Source organism: Panthera onca, chromosome E2 (genome assembly GCF_046562875.1).
Source record: "Panthera onca isolate mPanOnc1 chromosome E2, mPanOnc1 haplotype 2, whole genome shotgun sequence".
NCBI lineage: Eukaryota > Metazoa > Chordata > Mammalia > Carnivora > Felidae > Panthera > Panthera onca.
In genome coordinates this window covers 26,571,399-26,588,641 of record NC_138353.1, presented here as the reverse complement: position 1 = coordinate 26,588,641, position 17,243 = coordinate 26,571,399, and the positions used below count along the sequence as shown (strand labels likewise).

The window sequence follows — 17,243 nt, the reverse complement described above, 5'->3', positions numbered from 1 at the left end:
GCATCTGACAGTTCCTGAGTTCGAGTCTCACATCGGATGAACTCAAGCCTCACTTTGGTAAAACATGAGCCCTGGGTGGGCCCCGCTTCTCTCTCTCTCTCTCTCTGCCTCTTGTGGGATTCTCTCCCTCTCTCTCTTTCTCTCCCCCTCGCTCATTTGTGCCCTCTCTCAAAAAAAAAAAAATCACACAAGCATATGTAAAACTGATCCCAGTGTTATGAGCAAAAGAGCCACAGTGCCCTCAAGAGCTTGTGACAAGAGGATTTGACCCACCAGAAAAGCGAGTGAATGAATTCTTGAACAAGTGGATCTTGAGCTGAGATCTGATGGAAGAGCAGGAGTTAACTAACTGAAAAGAAAGCTGGAGGGGAAAACATCCTTGTGCAAATGCCCTGAGGCAGTGTCTGTTAGGCTAAGTGGAGAGTGGAGTAGAGGTGGAGTAAGCAGGAGACAGATCTTACAAAGCCTGAAACCTATAATATGGAGTTTGAATTTTATTCTGAGCCTAAGGGGAAGCTCTTGAGGGATCTTAAGAGACTGACTGATGAAATTTGCAATTTGAGAATATTACTCTGGCTGCAGCATCGATATTTGTAAATAATTTCTCCCAACCTTATAGCAGTTGTAGCTCCTGAAATTTGAAGAGAGGTCAGGAAGAATGTGGGGGACACCCCAACAGCTGTCAAAGGCAGAGATGATGGTAGTTTGGACTATTGATGAGGGAGAGGAAAAACTGTTCAGTTTGAAAATATATTAAAATGCGTGTGTCTGAAACACAATTGTATTCCTGTTTCTTACTCTGTAGCCCTAGATGTCATTATACCATAAATAAATAAATAAATAAATAAATAAATAAATAACCAACCAACCAACCAACCAACCAACCAACCAACCCAGGAAGACTCACCACCCAGAGACCTCCAGTTGGAGGGCATTTTGAGCATCAGCTTGGTTGGCTAGTTGGCTGGTTGGCTATGCTAAGCAACATTACATATGCAAGTCTGTTTTTGAAAGCATCCCAAGGCAAGTAGGACCTAAGCATTAGGAGGTTGGTCATGAGAACATATCATCTCCCCTTGCTTACTTTTGCAGGAGGGCAGAAACGGGTGTTGGTTGCAGATAAAGGCTTGTTGTCATTATGGCATAGCACGTATGAGCACCCCAGCACAGAGTCAGACTGCCTGGATTCAAATTCCTATTCCCACCACCTCACTTACCAGCTCTGTGAAACATTTTGAGATTTCTACCTTGCTTCTATGTCCTCACTTTTAAAAAAGGAGTGATAGGGGCGCCTGGATGGCTCAGTCGGTTAAGCGTCCGACTTCGGCTCAGGTCATGATCTCACGGTCCGTGAGTTCGAGCCCCGCGTTGGGCTCTGTGCTGGCAGCTCAGAGCCTGGAGCCTGCTTCAGATTCTGTGTCTCCCTCTCTCTCTGGCCCTCCCCCATTCATGCTCTGTCTCTCTCTGTCTCAAAAATAAATAAACTTTAAACAAAAATTTAAAATAGGAGTGATAATAATAGCAACCACCGGTGGCATTTTAGAAGGTCAATAATTACTTTCTGCCCCTCCTGCATTCAGAACTGAGAAATAAAAGCAGGCGTCAGACAGGTAGAGATCAAAATGTCATCTTTATTACTGACAAAGCTGGACTGGAGGATGTGGCTGAAGTGGAAACACTTTACCCAGTCACTGACACAGTGAGCAACCGCAGACGGCAGACAGCAGACAATTACGTGTACCCTCTCTGAAAGCCACTGGTCTGTGGCATCAGATAAGTCCTCCTCCTGCCCTGGGGAAGAGTAAGGGAGAATTAGATGGAAGCTGGATGTGTTCCTACATGCTTGGCCCTGCTGGGGAGGGAATAGAGTAGGAATTCACCACCCCCCCCACCTCCAAGAAAATAGGTGAAGGGGAAATAAGTGATTCCCTCAATCACTTATTGAGGGATTCATGGGATTGTTATGGATATTAAAGAAAAACAATAGGTAAAGTGTTCAGAATATAGACTCCATAAAGGTCTCATCCTTGGCATCAATTGTCCTGAGCTGGTCAGACTAGCCAAGATAGGCAAGGCTGATCAACTGAGGAAAGTTGTGGTTCAGAAATTGCAGGAAGCAAGGGAGTTTCTTAAAAAGGGGATTTCTCTCTCTCCCTCTCTCCTAGTTCCCTACACTCAGGAAACCTTGAGAGTTCCCTAAAGGGAAATGCTGACCAGATATGAACTGGCAAGTCTTTTAAACAGGGGGAAAAACCCAACAGCTGTATCTCTGGTAATACACCAATCCAGTGACTTATGAACACAGTATAATGGCCTAGCTTTCTTTTATGGTTGTGTGCGTGTGCACTACTTTTGCTAGTGTAGGACGAGTTTTTGTTGGGGGAGGAAAAGGAGCTTTGTGTGCTTCTCCAGGCAGCCTCTCCTCACCACTTATAATTAAGCAATTAAGAATCACTGGCCAGGAAGTCACTGGGAGCAAACAGGAACAACCCTGGGGAAAGCCTTGTCCAATCAATGAACAATAGCAATTCCATTTAAGGTGAGTGCAACAAAAAGACAGGAAATAACACGTGTTGACTCTAGCTCTGGGTGCAGTCCATCAGCAAGGCCATCCTCACCACCTGATCTGCCTCAGCCAATCTCAGGTCACCTATCTGATGCAGGAAGGCTGCAGGTTGTGTAGACACCAAGGGAAAAGCCCAGGAAAGAAGGAAGTTGTTGGTCTGTGAGCCTAGTGGTTCTCTTCCCTGTGCTGAGTCATCTCTTATCAGGGCACCAGGGAACCACACCTGCCTAAATTTCTGAGACAGATGGAAAACCCCAGCAGCCTGGATCCCTAAGAGGTTTTACCTTGGGTAATCCCTCTTACCAAGGCCGTTCACCTTTGGCATTTCCAACAGTAACATCTTTAGATCCCCTTCTTTCTCAAGGGGAAATCTACAAAGATGGAGGGGGCTCCCAGGCCCACAGGTTCAACATGGCTGTATAATCCATACAAAGCTTTTCCATGAAAATGGAACCTTAAATGTGTTGCTAATTTATCAATAGTAATAGCTAATACTTAGTGATCACTTACCATGTCCATGTACTGTAGTAATTTTCACAACGAGATACCATTGTTGTCCACATTTCACAGATAAGGAATTAAGACACAGAGAAGTTAAGTAATATTCCCATGACCCTTATCTATCTACTATATTCAGGACATCTAGCCCAGAGCAAGGAAACCAAAGTTTTATCTTACACAATCTGTTTTTATGGACTCAGAGAATGTAAGATCTGGAAAAGCCTTTGAAGATAACTGAGCACAACCCCTGATGATATGAGAAAACAGAGCTGGAGAGGGGTTAGGGGTGTTTGTTCAAGTCCCACAGTAAAATGGATGAACCCCTAATCCCCTCTACTATAACACACTCTCCTCCTTCACTCCCAGAAGAAATCACTCTCCTGAAATTCTAAAATCATTTCTTTGTTCTTCAATTCTCCATACTTTTTATTGTTACCATTTTTACTGAAAGAACAATAAATAGGAAAGAAAAGATGGAAGGCAATGTAAAGGAAGAGAGAAGATGGGTAGGAAGATTAAGATAGAAAGAAGGGCGGGTGGGACAAATGGGGAGAAGGATGAAGGAAGAAAGGAAGGAATGAAGGATGGAAGGAAGGAAGAAAAGAAAAAAGGAAGGAAGGGAGGGAGGGAGGAAGGAAGCTAAAGAAGGAAAACCATCTGCCTATTAATTACTGAGAAGCTTGAAAACTCAATTGCTAGAGCCTTAGTTTGGGGTTCAAGATGTCTAAAGACAAACCAAATCCCTTGTGACACTGATTCAATACCAACAACTAGTTCAGAGCCTCAATTTCCCCATCTATAAAACCAAAGATTCACTATCCACCTAGTCCCCGAAAGCGTTGGGCCTCACCAAAGAAGGCCGCCCATGCCCTTCTCCGCAGCCGTCGCTCTGCCCTCAATAATCATGGCGACCCTGCGTGACGTAGAGTTCCGTCGCCTCCGCCTTCCCTCCCTCTACTGGGGGGCGGCGACCATCAATGACGGAGGTGGGCAGGGCGCATGCGCGGCAGCGGGGCCCGGCCCGCGGCGGCGGTGGCGAAGGGGCGGAGGGGTTCACTACCCGCAGTAGCCAAGCTGCGGCGGCTGTGTCGGTATGGTGTAGCTTGGCCCGCGGGCAGGCGGCGGGCCGCGGGCGGGGGCGAGGCGGCCGCAAGGGCCGACGCCGCCTGACTGGCTCGGGTGTAGCGGCAGCACGCTGAGGGGGCGTCGCCGCCGCCGGCCCCCGGCGCCGCCGCGGGAGGCCGCGCCCGCCATGGCGGCCCGGGCGGTGCTGGACGAATTCACGGCGCCCGCGGAGAAGGCGGCGCTGCTGGAGCGGAGCCGCGGCCGCATCGAGGGCCTGTTCGGCGTGAGCCTGGCGGTGCTCGGCGCGCTCGGGGCCGAGGAACCGCTGCCCGCGCGCATCTGGCTGCAGCTCCGCGGGGCGCAGGAGGCGGTGCACAGCGCCAAGGTGAGTCCCGCTGCCGCCCCCGCCCTCCTTCCGCGGCCCAGCCCCTGGGGCCTCGTCTCGGCCGGGCTCCCTGGGCGCCCCCACCCCTTTTCTCCCTGCTCCGTGTGGGTACGCAGCGAAGCGCCGTGGTTAAGAGCGCAGTCTCCAGAGTCCATGGACCCGCGTTCTCAGCTCTCGATCCATGTGACCTTGGGCTAGCGGTTCAATCCCGGAGCGCCTCAGTTTCCCCATTTGTAAAGTGGCGAGGGCGAAAGTACCTCTCTCGGAGGGCTGTCGCGAGGTTTGGAGTAGGTGTTATTGCAAAGCGCAGAGCGCAGTGGCTGGCCCGGAGTGAGCGCGCTGCGAATGTTGCCTGTTGTTATCCGCCCCCCGGCCCTCGGGATGGTGCGCGCAGGGCCTGGTAGCTAGGCCCGCAGCCTCCTTGTCCACCACTTCAGCCACCTCTCTCTTCCCAGGCCTCCAGTACAGGGGTTCTGAACTTTTTGGGATTTCAGCCCCTTTTGAGAATCTGACAAAACTATAATAGTAGTAAAATACGCAGAAGATCAAGAAGAGATAGGGATATTTAATAATAGTGTTAAAAAGTATTGTTTCTTGTATTGAGGAACACATTTAATGGTTATAGGTCGTAGGACGAGCATAAGCTGAACACTTCATAAGGATTACCTAATGCAGCCCTTAAAAAATCCAGTGAGGTCGATTTTATTATCTTCCTCTCTCTAAATTAACAGCTGGAGAAACTGAAACTCTGCAAGTGGTGACTCACCTTCTCTCAAAATCAGCACTTCAGACTTATACCTACGCAACACCTTCAACTACTCTCCTTCCTCCCCGAGCCAGGAAACTAGCAAAGCGCAATCCCCCTTCTCACGTATCCAAGTTTCTCCAGGTCTTTCTGTCCAGTAGGTGCGGGAGCCAGGATTCAGACTTAGGGCCCTTGTTCTTGCTACCTGTCTCCCAAATGATGAGCCCTCTGGCTGGGAACAAAATGATCCTTTTTCTGGCATCCTACTTCAGGAATTTCACAGTGCTCTCAGAATTGGATCTGCTGTGACTCCTGACTCCCTCTTAGATGTAAAAAAAAAAAAAAAGCGCCTAAATGCTTTTTGTTTTAATATCTTTGGAGGAGAGGGGACACTTAACTGTGTGATCTTTCTCCATAGCATAACTTACTACATTCTAGATGTTGAATCAAGTTTGCTTTCCTGTGCTTAATTTTTTTCCTAACTTGTAATTTTTAACTTCTGAGTCCCCTCTTGTTTTTCTCCCAGCTGCCAAATTTCTTCACACTCCCCAGGGCTAAAAGGTGTGACATAACTAAGTCTTATTAATGCTTCTGTGAAATCTCTTACATGCACTCATTCCTCTTCATTGCCTTTGCTGCTATTAAGACCTTCATTCTAGGTATGTGCTCCTCCCTTACTTCATTGCCCTCACTCCAGTCCCTCCTCCCCCCTCCCTCCTTGCATTAGACTGAACTGTCCAGGGAAAATCCTTTTCTTGCCCTGGGACCTGCTAGGGCCTCCTGTTGCCTATCTCATTCACTCCAAACTCCTGGAGATTTACAAAACATTTACTAATCCAGTCCCACCTTATTTTCCCAATTCTCTGCCATAGCAACCCTCAAGCTTAAACCACTACTGTTGTCTGACTAGTCTCACTGCTTTTACTGTGTGCTTCACCTGCTCCCAGTTCAGCTTTACTCAAGACTCACCCCAAGTGTAGAAAGTACTTATTTTGCTGTACAGAAAAACCTGGCATGTTATGCTAGACCCTCCCAACTCCAGTTCTGTTGCCTGTCCTGCGACACAGTTTAGGATAAGCTATTTGGAAAAGGTGTGTCTTACAGTATCTCGGTAGTAGGTGTCACCCACCCATTTTATGTTTGCTAGGTGTGTTACTCATAATCCAATCCTCCCACTTGTAAGAAATTCTTTTTCTTTTCCCTTGAGACTCATGGGTAAGAGATGAATGCCACAGTTACATTCTTTTGAGTAAGAGGAAACCATTAACTTAAGAATAGGAAAGCAGACTTCAACATCAATATTTTAAGTTGTGGAGGAGAAGGTTTGGGGGAAGGAAGATTTTTTTTTTTTTTTTTTTTTTTTTTTTTTTTTAAAGAGAGAGTGCAAGCAGGGGAGAGGGGCAGAGGGAGAAAGAATCTTAAGCAGGCTCCACACTAAGCACAGAGTCTGACAAGGGACTTTATCCCACTACTCTGAGATCATGACCTGAGCAGAAATCGAAAGTCTAGGAGGCTCTACTGGCTGACTAGCCAGGCGCCCCAGGAAGATTAAGAGTAAATAAGAATTTTTTTTAACTAGCTGGTAGAGCTTCTGATTAAGGTGAGGACAACTATTCTGGGTCTCTTCAGGCAGGTTACTTTGTTTTCCTGCTTTTAAAATGTTAAATCATGGGGCTCATGGGTGGCTCAGTTGGTTAAGCGACCGACTCTCAGTTTCTGCACAGGTCACAATTTCATGGTCGTGAGATTGAGCCCCACATTGGGTTCCATGCTGGGCCTGGAGCCTGTTTGGGATTCTCTCTCCCCCCTTCTCTCTGCCTCTTCCTGCATGTGCACTCTCTCTCTCAAAAATAAATATTTTAAAATGTTAAATCACTACATTTAGCTCATGTGAGAGTAGGGGAGAAAATGAGGTTTAGTTAGGGGTCTATTGGCTAGAGAGAAAGGGGCTACAGGTAGAAACTGACAACATCCTGGGAGGTTAAAAAAAAAAAAAGGCACATCCTCTGTAAAAGTGGCCACTTTTGTGAGAGGAGAAATTTGTTGGCAGAAGCAGCACCTGAGCTGGGCTTTGAAGCGTCATCAAGATTCCCAGATGGAGGTAATTGTGAGCAAAGGCTAGAAGCCCCAAAACATGTGGAGTGTCTTGGTAGGAAGTGTCAGAGCCTCAAGGGACCCAAATGCCAGGTTAAGGCATTGGGCCTTAGAGTCAGTGAGGATTTTTGAGAGAAGGACTTGTCTGAAACTCTACTTGGAGGCAGGAAGACCCACTTGTGGAAGAGACTTTGTTTCAAGCTGGACATGGATGGGTGACAAAAGTTTTCCCTGGGATTTGGCAACTGAGTGTATGTAGGGATTAAGAGAGAGGTTTTAAGCCTTGATGTTAGGAAGGATGGTGGATAAAGTTTGACCTGTTGGTGAGGCCAGGTAGCCAACATTTGAAGAAAACTTATGTGCCAAGAAGTACAGTAACAGTTGCCTCTAGACCTCAAGTAATTCACAGCCTAGTAGGGGACACAAACATGGAAACAAATAGTATAGTATGATACATGTTAACTATTGAAGTATGTGCCAGGTGTTAACAGTAATACAGGAGAGAAAGGGTTGCTCTGCTAAATTGTGTGTAAAGGATGAACAAGAGTTTTCCAGAGGGAAGAGCATGTATAAAATCACAGGGATATGAAATAGTGCCAGTTTATCACTGATTTCCCAAGTGTAGGAGGCAATTGGAGGGAGATGGGCAGAGGTGGAAAGGGGCCAAGTCACAAGGCACTTGGGGAACTGTTGAAGAACATGAATTTTACCAAGCAGGCGGGTAGTAGAGACTCCTGGAAGGGTTGTGAGAACATGAGTGATGCCATCAGATTTACATTTCTAAGAAATGTCTTCACTGAGAGTGTTTATACCCCCAGGTTTGTTCTCCTCAGTGTGGTCCATTGCTGGTTTGTGATGATACAAGGATAGATTGGGGGTGGTTAGCAACTTTTGTAGCAATGTGATATTACCAGTAGGGCCAGATTGTCTGAAAGAGACAAAAACCAGTAGAGGTCATTGTACACAGGGGCCCAACAGGACGGGATTGAGGTAAGTGGTGGCAGGAGTTACAGAATCAAAGAAGGCTGAGGACTGAATTTCAGAGAGATAGTGGAAGTACTGACTAGATGCTGCCTCATTCACAGATCAAGGATGCAATGCCTGGTGAGATCCTTGGAGTCAGGCAATGGAGGCCGAAGAGATCTCAGCCCAGAAAGTGAGAAATTAGAACATTCCTTTAGCTCTAGGAGCTACAAATTCCATGCTCCCTGAGTCCAGGCAGGGAGACTGTACATGGAAGTGGCTGGTTGGTAGGGAGGAACTGGTGAATAAGGTGCTTGTACCCTGTGGGAGAGGGTAACTGCCAGTGCTTAGTATTAGCCACTTACATAGTATGGGCCCAATGATGTCTGAGCTCATTATCCAAGAAAAGCCAGGGGTCTGGGTTTTGTAATGTGAAATCTGTTTTGGTTTTTTATGAGGCAACTAATTTATGTTTTAAAAACCATGCATGCTGTGAATTATATCTTAATAAAAATCTTGCATTAATATATTCTTTGAAAAGTATATATTCTAAAAGGCAACCATGTGTGCTAAACAAAACATGTCAGTGGACCAAATTCAGTTTTTTAGGACCTCTTGTTTAGATACAAGAGACGGGATGAGTGAAGATACGCTTTGTCCACTCCCCCCCCCCCCCCCCCCCCAATTTGGGGAAGAGGGTAGTTGAACACCTTAATGGCCTTTAATAATTGTCTCAGTAAAGTAGAATACCAATTCCTGCCTCGAGAGGGAGGGTGAGAGCTTGAAGACAGTGGTGTATGTTAGGGTGGACGCAGCAGAATTTTCGGAAGTGCATTGGAAAAGAACAAAAAAGGATTGGAACTGAAGTAAGAGTCAGGGAAAGTTAGATGGCCTGAATTTATAGTATCACTTGGTCCAGGAATTCTCCAGCAGGTGATGATTTCCCCACTCTGGGTGTTGGTGAAGCCAACACACCAAGCACTAAAGTAATCTAAGGTGTAATTGAACAAGGCAGGATAGGACCCCCGAAATGTTTCTGAATGGTCAGCATTAGCTACGACAATCCAGACATAATACAAGACTTACCTTCTACTTTTAGTGAACTGCCAGCCAGAGAGGTTCTGGCAGGTGAAGGTAGAAGGGGCGTAATGAACTGTGTAAACAGTGTAAGGAATAAGACCTTAGGCCCTGTCCTCTCCTAGACTCATGGAATCATGTAAATAGGGCAAGTTCAGGGAGTATTGGAAAATTTTAAAAGTTGTCATTAGGGAGGAATTGCAGAGATCAGAATCTTGGATACGGAGGAATTCCGAGAAACCAAGAAGTGCCTCAGTGGTCTGTGTATGAAGTAGAAGTATTCCCTTCAGCTTGGAAAAGTGAGAAGATAAAGGGGATGGAAGTGTGAAGCATCGGGAGATAATACATTGATGCGGTCAGCAAGGTCCATAGCAGGGATTTGAGTGCTAAAGTTAGTTGGTTGATTCAGGAGCCTGTCCTGGAGGTTAATAAACAAAAGAAGAGTAATGCAGACAATGGCATGGCTACTTATACAGTTTCTCCATGAACATTTAGGGTGGCAAATTTGCTAACCACAACTGCCCATCAGTTGGTGGTATTTCAGGCATTACCTCATAGCAGTTAGTGGCCACCACAAGCCGTTGCCAGAACACCAATCTGATGGACTTCTAAGAAGAATAATTTGGAGGACTGATAAATCTTATACATTGAAATTACAGTACACCCAAGAAACTATGCTAAGGTAGACTAACATCTGACCCATTTTAATTTGTGAGGGAGAGAAAAAGAAGGGGTAAGAGTGTCATATGAAAAGTTGGTGATTATCCTTTATCCAACTTTGAGTTTTAACTTAATGTATTTGTAGCATAAGAGAGGAGAAAGGGTAAAGAAAATGGAAATCCAGTAGAAGTGGCCTATTACTTCCTACATTGACTCATAGGGTTAAAATGGACACTGTATGGTTTCATTTCCTTTTCTGTTAAGAGAGATTGGTACCTGGTTTCATGAATGAATTCTTGAACAGTTGATTTGTTCATGGAGGAAATAATTTGTAGATGTAATAATACTGGGTAGTGACTTGGAGTTTTTGTTTTGATTTTACCAGAAAGGAGAGGTTGGTGGCCTCTTTGCATTTCCTAGAATGATTTTTTTTTAATGGTGTTTTTCACTATGGTTGTGAAAATCATCTTAAGAAACGGTGGTTTGTTCAGTTTCTTTTTATGGTTAATATTTTGGGGTTATACCAGAATGTCGAAATAAGGGATACTCACACTGGTTATACTGGGGTCAAAGTGACTGCTTATGACCGTAGTTTCCTCTTCCCTCTCTACCAGTAGTATTGTAGGGTTTTAATTAAATCAAGGACAACATCATGTTCTGTGTTGGCTTTTTACTAAATTAATGTATAATTGCATAAAGTATGCAGGCTTGCATTTGAAAAACAAAATTATGGGGGAGGGGAATCCTTACAGTAATTGATTAAAGAACTGTTTTTTAAAAAATAAGTTATGTTATTTGGAAACAACGAAGGAAACTTCTTTGTTTAAAGAAACTGAATTATTTGTATTTGTTATTTTAAGAGGTTCAACTTAGAGAAGGTGTTTTGTTCAGTCTTAGTGCTGAGAGAATTAGTAATTTGCTTTAGTTGATGAATAAGGAGATACATAGTAAATATTTTAGACCTTGTGGACTATACAGGGAATCTGTCTTATACTTTTTTTTTTTTGCCTTTTTTACAACCTTTTTGAAGATGAAAACAATTCTCACCCTACAGGCTGTACAAAAATAGTTTGGAAGCCGGGTTTACATTGTCCAGAATGTAGCCACTACCACATGTGGCTGTTTAGATTAGTCAAAGTTCAATGAAATTAAATATTCACTTCCTCAGTTGCATTTCAGGTACTTGTTGGCCACATATATCTAGTGTCTGCCAGCATGGACAGTGCAGTTACAGAACATTTCTTCATTTTGTCTAAAAGTTATATTGGACATCACTGCCCTAGATGTGAAATAATCCTTGATTGGGTCTCCTAAACAATTCTCTGGTATGACAATGAAAAAATATGCAGCCATTCTTTTACCTTATTTCCTCAGTTTCTATAATTTTTGTTGTGTCCTTTGTAATCTTAAATAATTTCCAAGGTTTACTTTTTTATTTTTAAGTTTATTTATTGTGAGAGATGAGAGAAAGCACAAGTGGGGAGGGGGCAGAGAGGGGGAGAGAGAGTCCCAAGCAGGCTCTGCATTGTCTTGTCAGCACAGAGCCTGATGCAGGGCTGGATCTCACAAACCTTGAGATCATGATTTGACACAACTTAATGGTGTTAAACTACTTAAGATATACAGTACCCCCAAAGAAGTGAGCTAATTTTAGCATCCTTCTTGTTAGAAGATAAAAGACAAATCTTTGTGACTGATTGCCCAGGGATCTTCGGGAAACCCCAGTGATAGTTTATGGGTAAAATGCTTTCAGAGTGGTGTACTGCACAGCAATAGAAAAGAACACATAATTGATACATGTACTACCATGGATGAATCTCAAAGATATGCTGAAAGAAGACTTCCATAAGAGTATATATATTGTATGATTCTATACAAGTGAAATACTAGACAAGGTAAAACATTTTTATAATTATGGTAAAAAATCAGGATAATTAGAACAGAACAACTGGAAGGGGACATTAAACATAGATTGAGAATTAGTGATACTAAGGAATTTCTGTTCATTTTGTTGGGTGCCATAATGACATCTTGGTTATATTAGAAAGCCTATATGTGTATGTGTTTAAACTGCACTTGGTGTCTGACTCATTTGGAAATTAATGATGTATCTAAGGAGTATCCCTTAGTTAACCATTTACTATTAGTTCAATCAAGGTCTTAAAGTTAACTAAGGCTATTGGAAATTATGCTTAATCTGACAGCTGAACAGCATATAACTTCTGATATTACAAGTTGAATATGTAAGCTTGTATTTTTCATAATCATAAATATGACTAATCATTAGTAATATTACCTTATCTGACCAGCAAAGTTTAGCAAGTTCAGATGTGTCTCTTCATAGAAAAAAAATCTTATTTTTAAAAAACATATGCATGCATTGTACACTACACTGATGAAATAGGAAAGGGACACTTGTTTTTAAGTTAGCATTAAAATTATCAAATCAAACTGACCTAAGGATTATTTTTATTACATTCTTGGAATTCTAGGAATACAGATTTATGTAAAAGTTTGTTATTCTCTATAATTATAATTCTCTATAATTAGAACAGAGGTTCTTTAAGAAACTTTTTCATCTAGGGGTGCCTAGGTGGGTTGGTTAAATTCCCGACTCTTGCTTGATCTGGGCTCAAGTCATGATCTCATGATTCATGAGTTCGAGCTCTGCATAGGGCTCTGCCCTGACAGCACAGAGCCTGCTTGGGATTCTCTTCCCCTCTCTCTGCCCCTCCCCTTGCACACATGCACTCTTTCTCTCTCTCAAAATAAATAAACTAAAAAAAGAAATTTTAAAATCTAATTATCTACCCCTGGAGGTAGGAATATATTTCACACTCACACCATGAGAAATAAAGGCTTTTTTCATTTTCTAGATACAAACATTCAGAGAGCTTTCATTTATGTTCCGTAATCTTAGCTACAGGTCAAAAGTAATCCAAAAACACAGAACTGGTCCAGATTTCAAAAAGGCTGTTCTTTCAGTGGTGCAGAGACGTGTACTGACACAAACAGAAAAACAGAAGACTAAAACCAGATTTTTTTCTAGCCTCATCCAACAGAAAATAGATCTATTATCTACTGACAGATCACCACATGGTCACAGTGTAAAATCAGATTCCTGTAGTCTAGGTACATATATACTAAGGGTATAGTTGAAACTGACCTGGTAGTGTGTACCCACCGGTGCAGGTGTAAAAAGGGACATGTGGCCAAGAACTGTAAAGCAAAAACAAAATCAGAAGACTAAAGAACAAAGAAATACCACTGGTAAAATTCTCTTCCTGCTTGGGATTCATGCTGGAACCCAAAATGAGACATGGTTGGTTTTACACAACTTATGTGGTCCTCTTTTTGAGCCACTCACGGCTCCAAGCAGGTGAGTCCACTTGGATATCTCCATGGGTCCTATAAGCTGGCAAAGTGTAAATTAACAAAACAAACAAACAAAAAAAACAACTATAAATGTGACTTTCAGACAGGTAACTCATGAAATGAAGGAACCAGCAGGAATGTAAAACTGGTTCAGAGAGCATTTGAAGATCTGAGTATTTATCTACATTAAAAACAGAATAGTGGAGTAAAATTGTTTGATTAGATACAAATTGGCTTGTATGTTTCAGAATAGTATAATCACATTTTTTCTACCAAATGAAGGTAATTGACATCTTTGGTAGACCACAAAAATCTACATTTTAACATGTAACATCCTGGTTTGGGCCTTAATGAATAATGAATAATGTGCCAGACAAAGGTGAATTTCCCAGAAGATTAAATACTCTTTGGGAGGGCCAAAGAGAGTGCTCCATTATGATTAAAAGGCCATCCTTTTTGCCTTAATTTGAAGTATTTAAACTGGGTGCTTGGTGGCTCAATCAGTTCAGCATCTGACTCTTGATTTCTGCGAGTCCCACGTCAGGCTCTGCACTGATGGCTCAGAGCCTGCTTGGGATTTTCTCTCTGCCTCTTCCATGCTGGCTGGCGTGCGTGCTCTCTCTCTCTCAAAATAAGTAAATAAGCATTTTTTTTTTAAGTATTTAAAACTTTTCTTAACATTATGCAGACTATTAAAATGGAACCTTACCCCCGCTTTTGGTCATTTTGGCCACTTTTCTCTTACAGTGTTACCCACATCGTTGATACTAGGCTGGATGTCAACCTGTGTTCTCAAACTTCGTAATTTGTTTGAACGTGTATTTGTTTTGACATTTATTGATTAGTTCTGGGTTTCTCAACAGTGGCACTATTGGTATTTTGGGCAGAGAATATTTTGTTGTGGGGGGTTGTACTCTGCATTGTAGGATGTTTAGCAGCATCCCTGACCTCTGCCCCCAAGATGCCAGGAGCACCCCATCAGTTCTAAAAACCAGAATGTCTCCTGACATTGCCAGTGCCCCCAGGAAGAGCAAAATCATCCCTGGTTGAGAACTGCTATGTTAAATAACCAAGGCCAGTCCCCGCACCATCTAGTAGAATTGTGATAAATGATGTAGTTCAAATAATGAGATAACTGTTGTGTGTAGGAAACACTAACATCTCCCCCACCCCATTTTTGGAATGTGATTTTTGGATGAGTGTAGGGAAGGAAATGTTAAATTAAGCTGCAAAAATTAGAAAATGTACCAAAATCCAAGCTACAGAGGACTTTGGATATGGTTATGAGGATCGTGAATGATTAGTTGTATTCAGTGAGGACCTTTAGAAAGTTTTTGAGTAAGGAAGTGAAACTGGTGTGCTTTCACACGTCACTGGGGTGTTATGTGATAGAGGGTGTCCTAAGGAGTGTAGTGTGATAAGTAAGACTGGCAACAGAAAGAAGGGTTTAGAGTTGGTTGCAGTAATATTCATATGAGACAAGATTTGTCAAAAATTGCATGTGATGAGAAGAAAAGAACGTTTTGAATCTAGGCAACTGTGTTTCAATTTCAAGGGACCAAAGACAAGTGGGCTCTGATTCATATAATTAAGTTTGAGACACTTGTGGGATAGTCCAGTAGAAGTGCCCAGGAGGGGATGGATTGTCTGCAGCCTTTCCAGTATTAAGGGCTAGAGATGGAAATTTGGAATTATCACCATAGATGTAAAAGTTACGGTTGGAACCTAAAGAGTGTGTGAGTATAATTGAGGGGGGTGTACCAGGATGGAACCTTGGGGAAGGCATACATTTAAGGTGCAGTAGGAGATAGCAAAGGATTTAGGGAAGTAGTGAAAGATAAGAAGTAGACAGCTAGTGGTATCTTCAAAGCTTGGAGAGGAAATAACTTGTCAAGGAGAAGCTGGTCAATGATATGGTGCTACAGAGATTCCTAGTAGGAGATTGCAGAGAAGGGCCCTTTGCATTTGACATTAATTGTTATTGTTGGCATTTGAGAAAATGATTTCAGTTTGAATGGGAGCAGAATCCAGATTTCAAGGGGTTGGCAGTGAAATGGAGTTTAAGCTACTTTTTTCAAAAAAGTGTGAAGATGAAGACAGAGATGAAGCAGTCCCAAGCATAGGCAGTGGGGCTACAGGAAGTGTTCTGTGGGGTCAGGGAAACCAACACAGGTTTGTAGGTGGGCAGGGATGAGTAAAAAGGGAGTGATGAATGAAGACCTAGGAAAGGGGCATAGCTTTGAAACAGAAGGAAGGAGAATGAATTCATGAAAGGTAGAATTTTTTAGATGAAAAAGGAGAAGCAGTTGAAGGGCTTCACAAATGTTGGCCTTTGAGCTCTGATGAAATAATTTCTTTTACTGAGAGTGAAAAGAGTGACAGAAATGAAGTTTTGGGACCTGAAGACATTATTTGGGTAAGAATGAAGAATAAATTCATCAGGAATGCTGAAAGTTTGGAAGCTGTAGAATTTCAGAGATTTACAGGTGTAATGGGGATGAAGTCTAGGGTAGAGACTGAGTGTGGCCTCTGGTCCTGTTTCCAGAAGTATACTCAGAGTGAGTGTGCAGGAAGTCCTTCCCTTCGGGGTTGTTAGGGCACCCCTCCTGGGAAAGAACTTGGTAGACATTTTAGAAATGAGATTGAAGAGAAAGATGGAACAAAAAGCAGATGTTAGAAGTGCATTGGGAAAATGGTTAATATGGTTATTAATAATTTTATAGCAATATTGTTAATATAGATAGCCAGATAGAGACCTAAATGGACTTGTTACAGATTTGTAGATTAATGATATTAAAAACGCTTGTTTTTTCGGGGTGCCTGGGTGGCTCAGTCGGTTAAGTGTCCAACTTTGGCTCAGGTCATGATCTCATGGTCTGTGGGTTTGGGCCCCGTGTCAGGCTCTGCTGACAGCTTGGAGCCTGTTTCAGATTCTCTCTCTCTCTCTCTCTCTCTCTCTCTCTCTCTCTCTCTCTCTCAAAAATAAATAAATATTTAAAATGCTTTAAAAAGAAAGCTTGTTTTTTCTAAGGCTTGTAAGGTGTTTCTAACTTATACATAGTCTGTAGGACTCAAGTATCATTGTCTAAAAATCATATTACTCCTACTTTCTTTTCTCTTAGAGATGATATACAGCACCATTTATTCAAGAGTCTCCTAAATATAAGAAATCTTTAGAATCCAGAAGTATGCAACTAGAGATGAGAACTACTAGTCTGAACCGTTTTGGAACTCTCTCTATAATGTATCAAGAGCTTCCTTGCCTGTATGGTTTCTTTTTCTTCCATGATTTGTGGTCCACTTGAGTATCTTCTGTTATGTTGTGCCAGGGTGCAGTTATGCTCCTGGCAGCTGCCAGAATGTGTTAGAGCCATGCTCATCCTAGCTGATCTTGAGTTGCTATGGCTTTTAGCCATTATGTCTTCCTTAAATTTGTTTTTGCACCTGTGCTGTCAGTTGTCATTTGCTGTTACGTGCTCTACAGGTATGTTATTCCTTCTACACTTTGAATCAGCTGCTTCAAACCATATGTGACCAGGAGACAAGCTGACAAAGCCCCTTACATGTGTGCCTGTAATAAGAGATAGTAGGTGGTGAACTGTGGTGTCGAGAAACCTTTCCCCAAACCTGCGGACTCTTGAATAGCTACTTTGATCTTTTTTGTGTTTTTTTTTGTTTGTTTTTTAATCTACGTTCTCAATGGCACAGGTTGCCAGGAGCTTCTGTGTGGATTCTTGAAACATTACAGTAGAGTTGAGAAGAGCTGAGTTTGTAGAAGGTAGAATAATAGAAAGCATTTTGCTATATGAAAG

The 17,243-nt window shown here is 42.7% G+C and overlaps 1 protein-coding gene across 1 annotated transcript in view; it reads left to right on the top strand.

The window, feature by feature from the left end:
• The first annotated feature begins 4,093 nt into the window (after positions 1-4,093).
• The window catches only part of N4BP1 (NEDD4 binding protein 1), a 50,126-nt gene continuing 36,976 nt past the window's right edge, over positions 4,094-17,243 (top strand). The window contains exon 1 of the mRNA XM_060650820.3: positions 4,094-4,517. Within this exon, the coding sequence (XP_060506803.1) occupies positions 4,320-4,517 (198 nt within the window). The 5' untranslated portion in view covers positions 4,094-4,319. The remainder of the gene's footprint in view (positions 4,518-17,243) is intronic.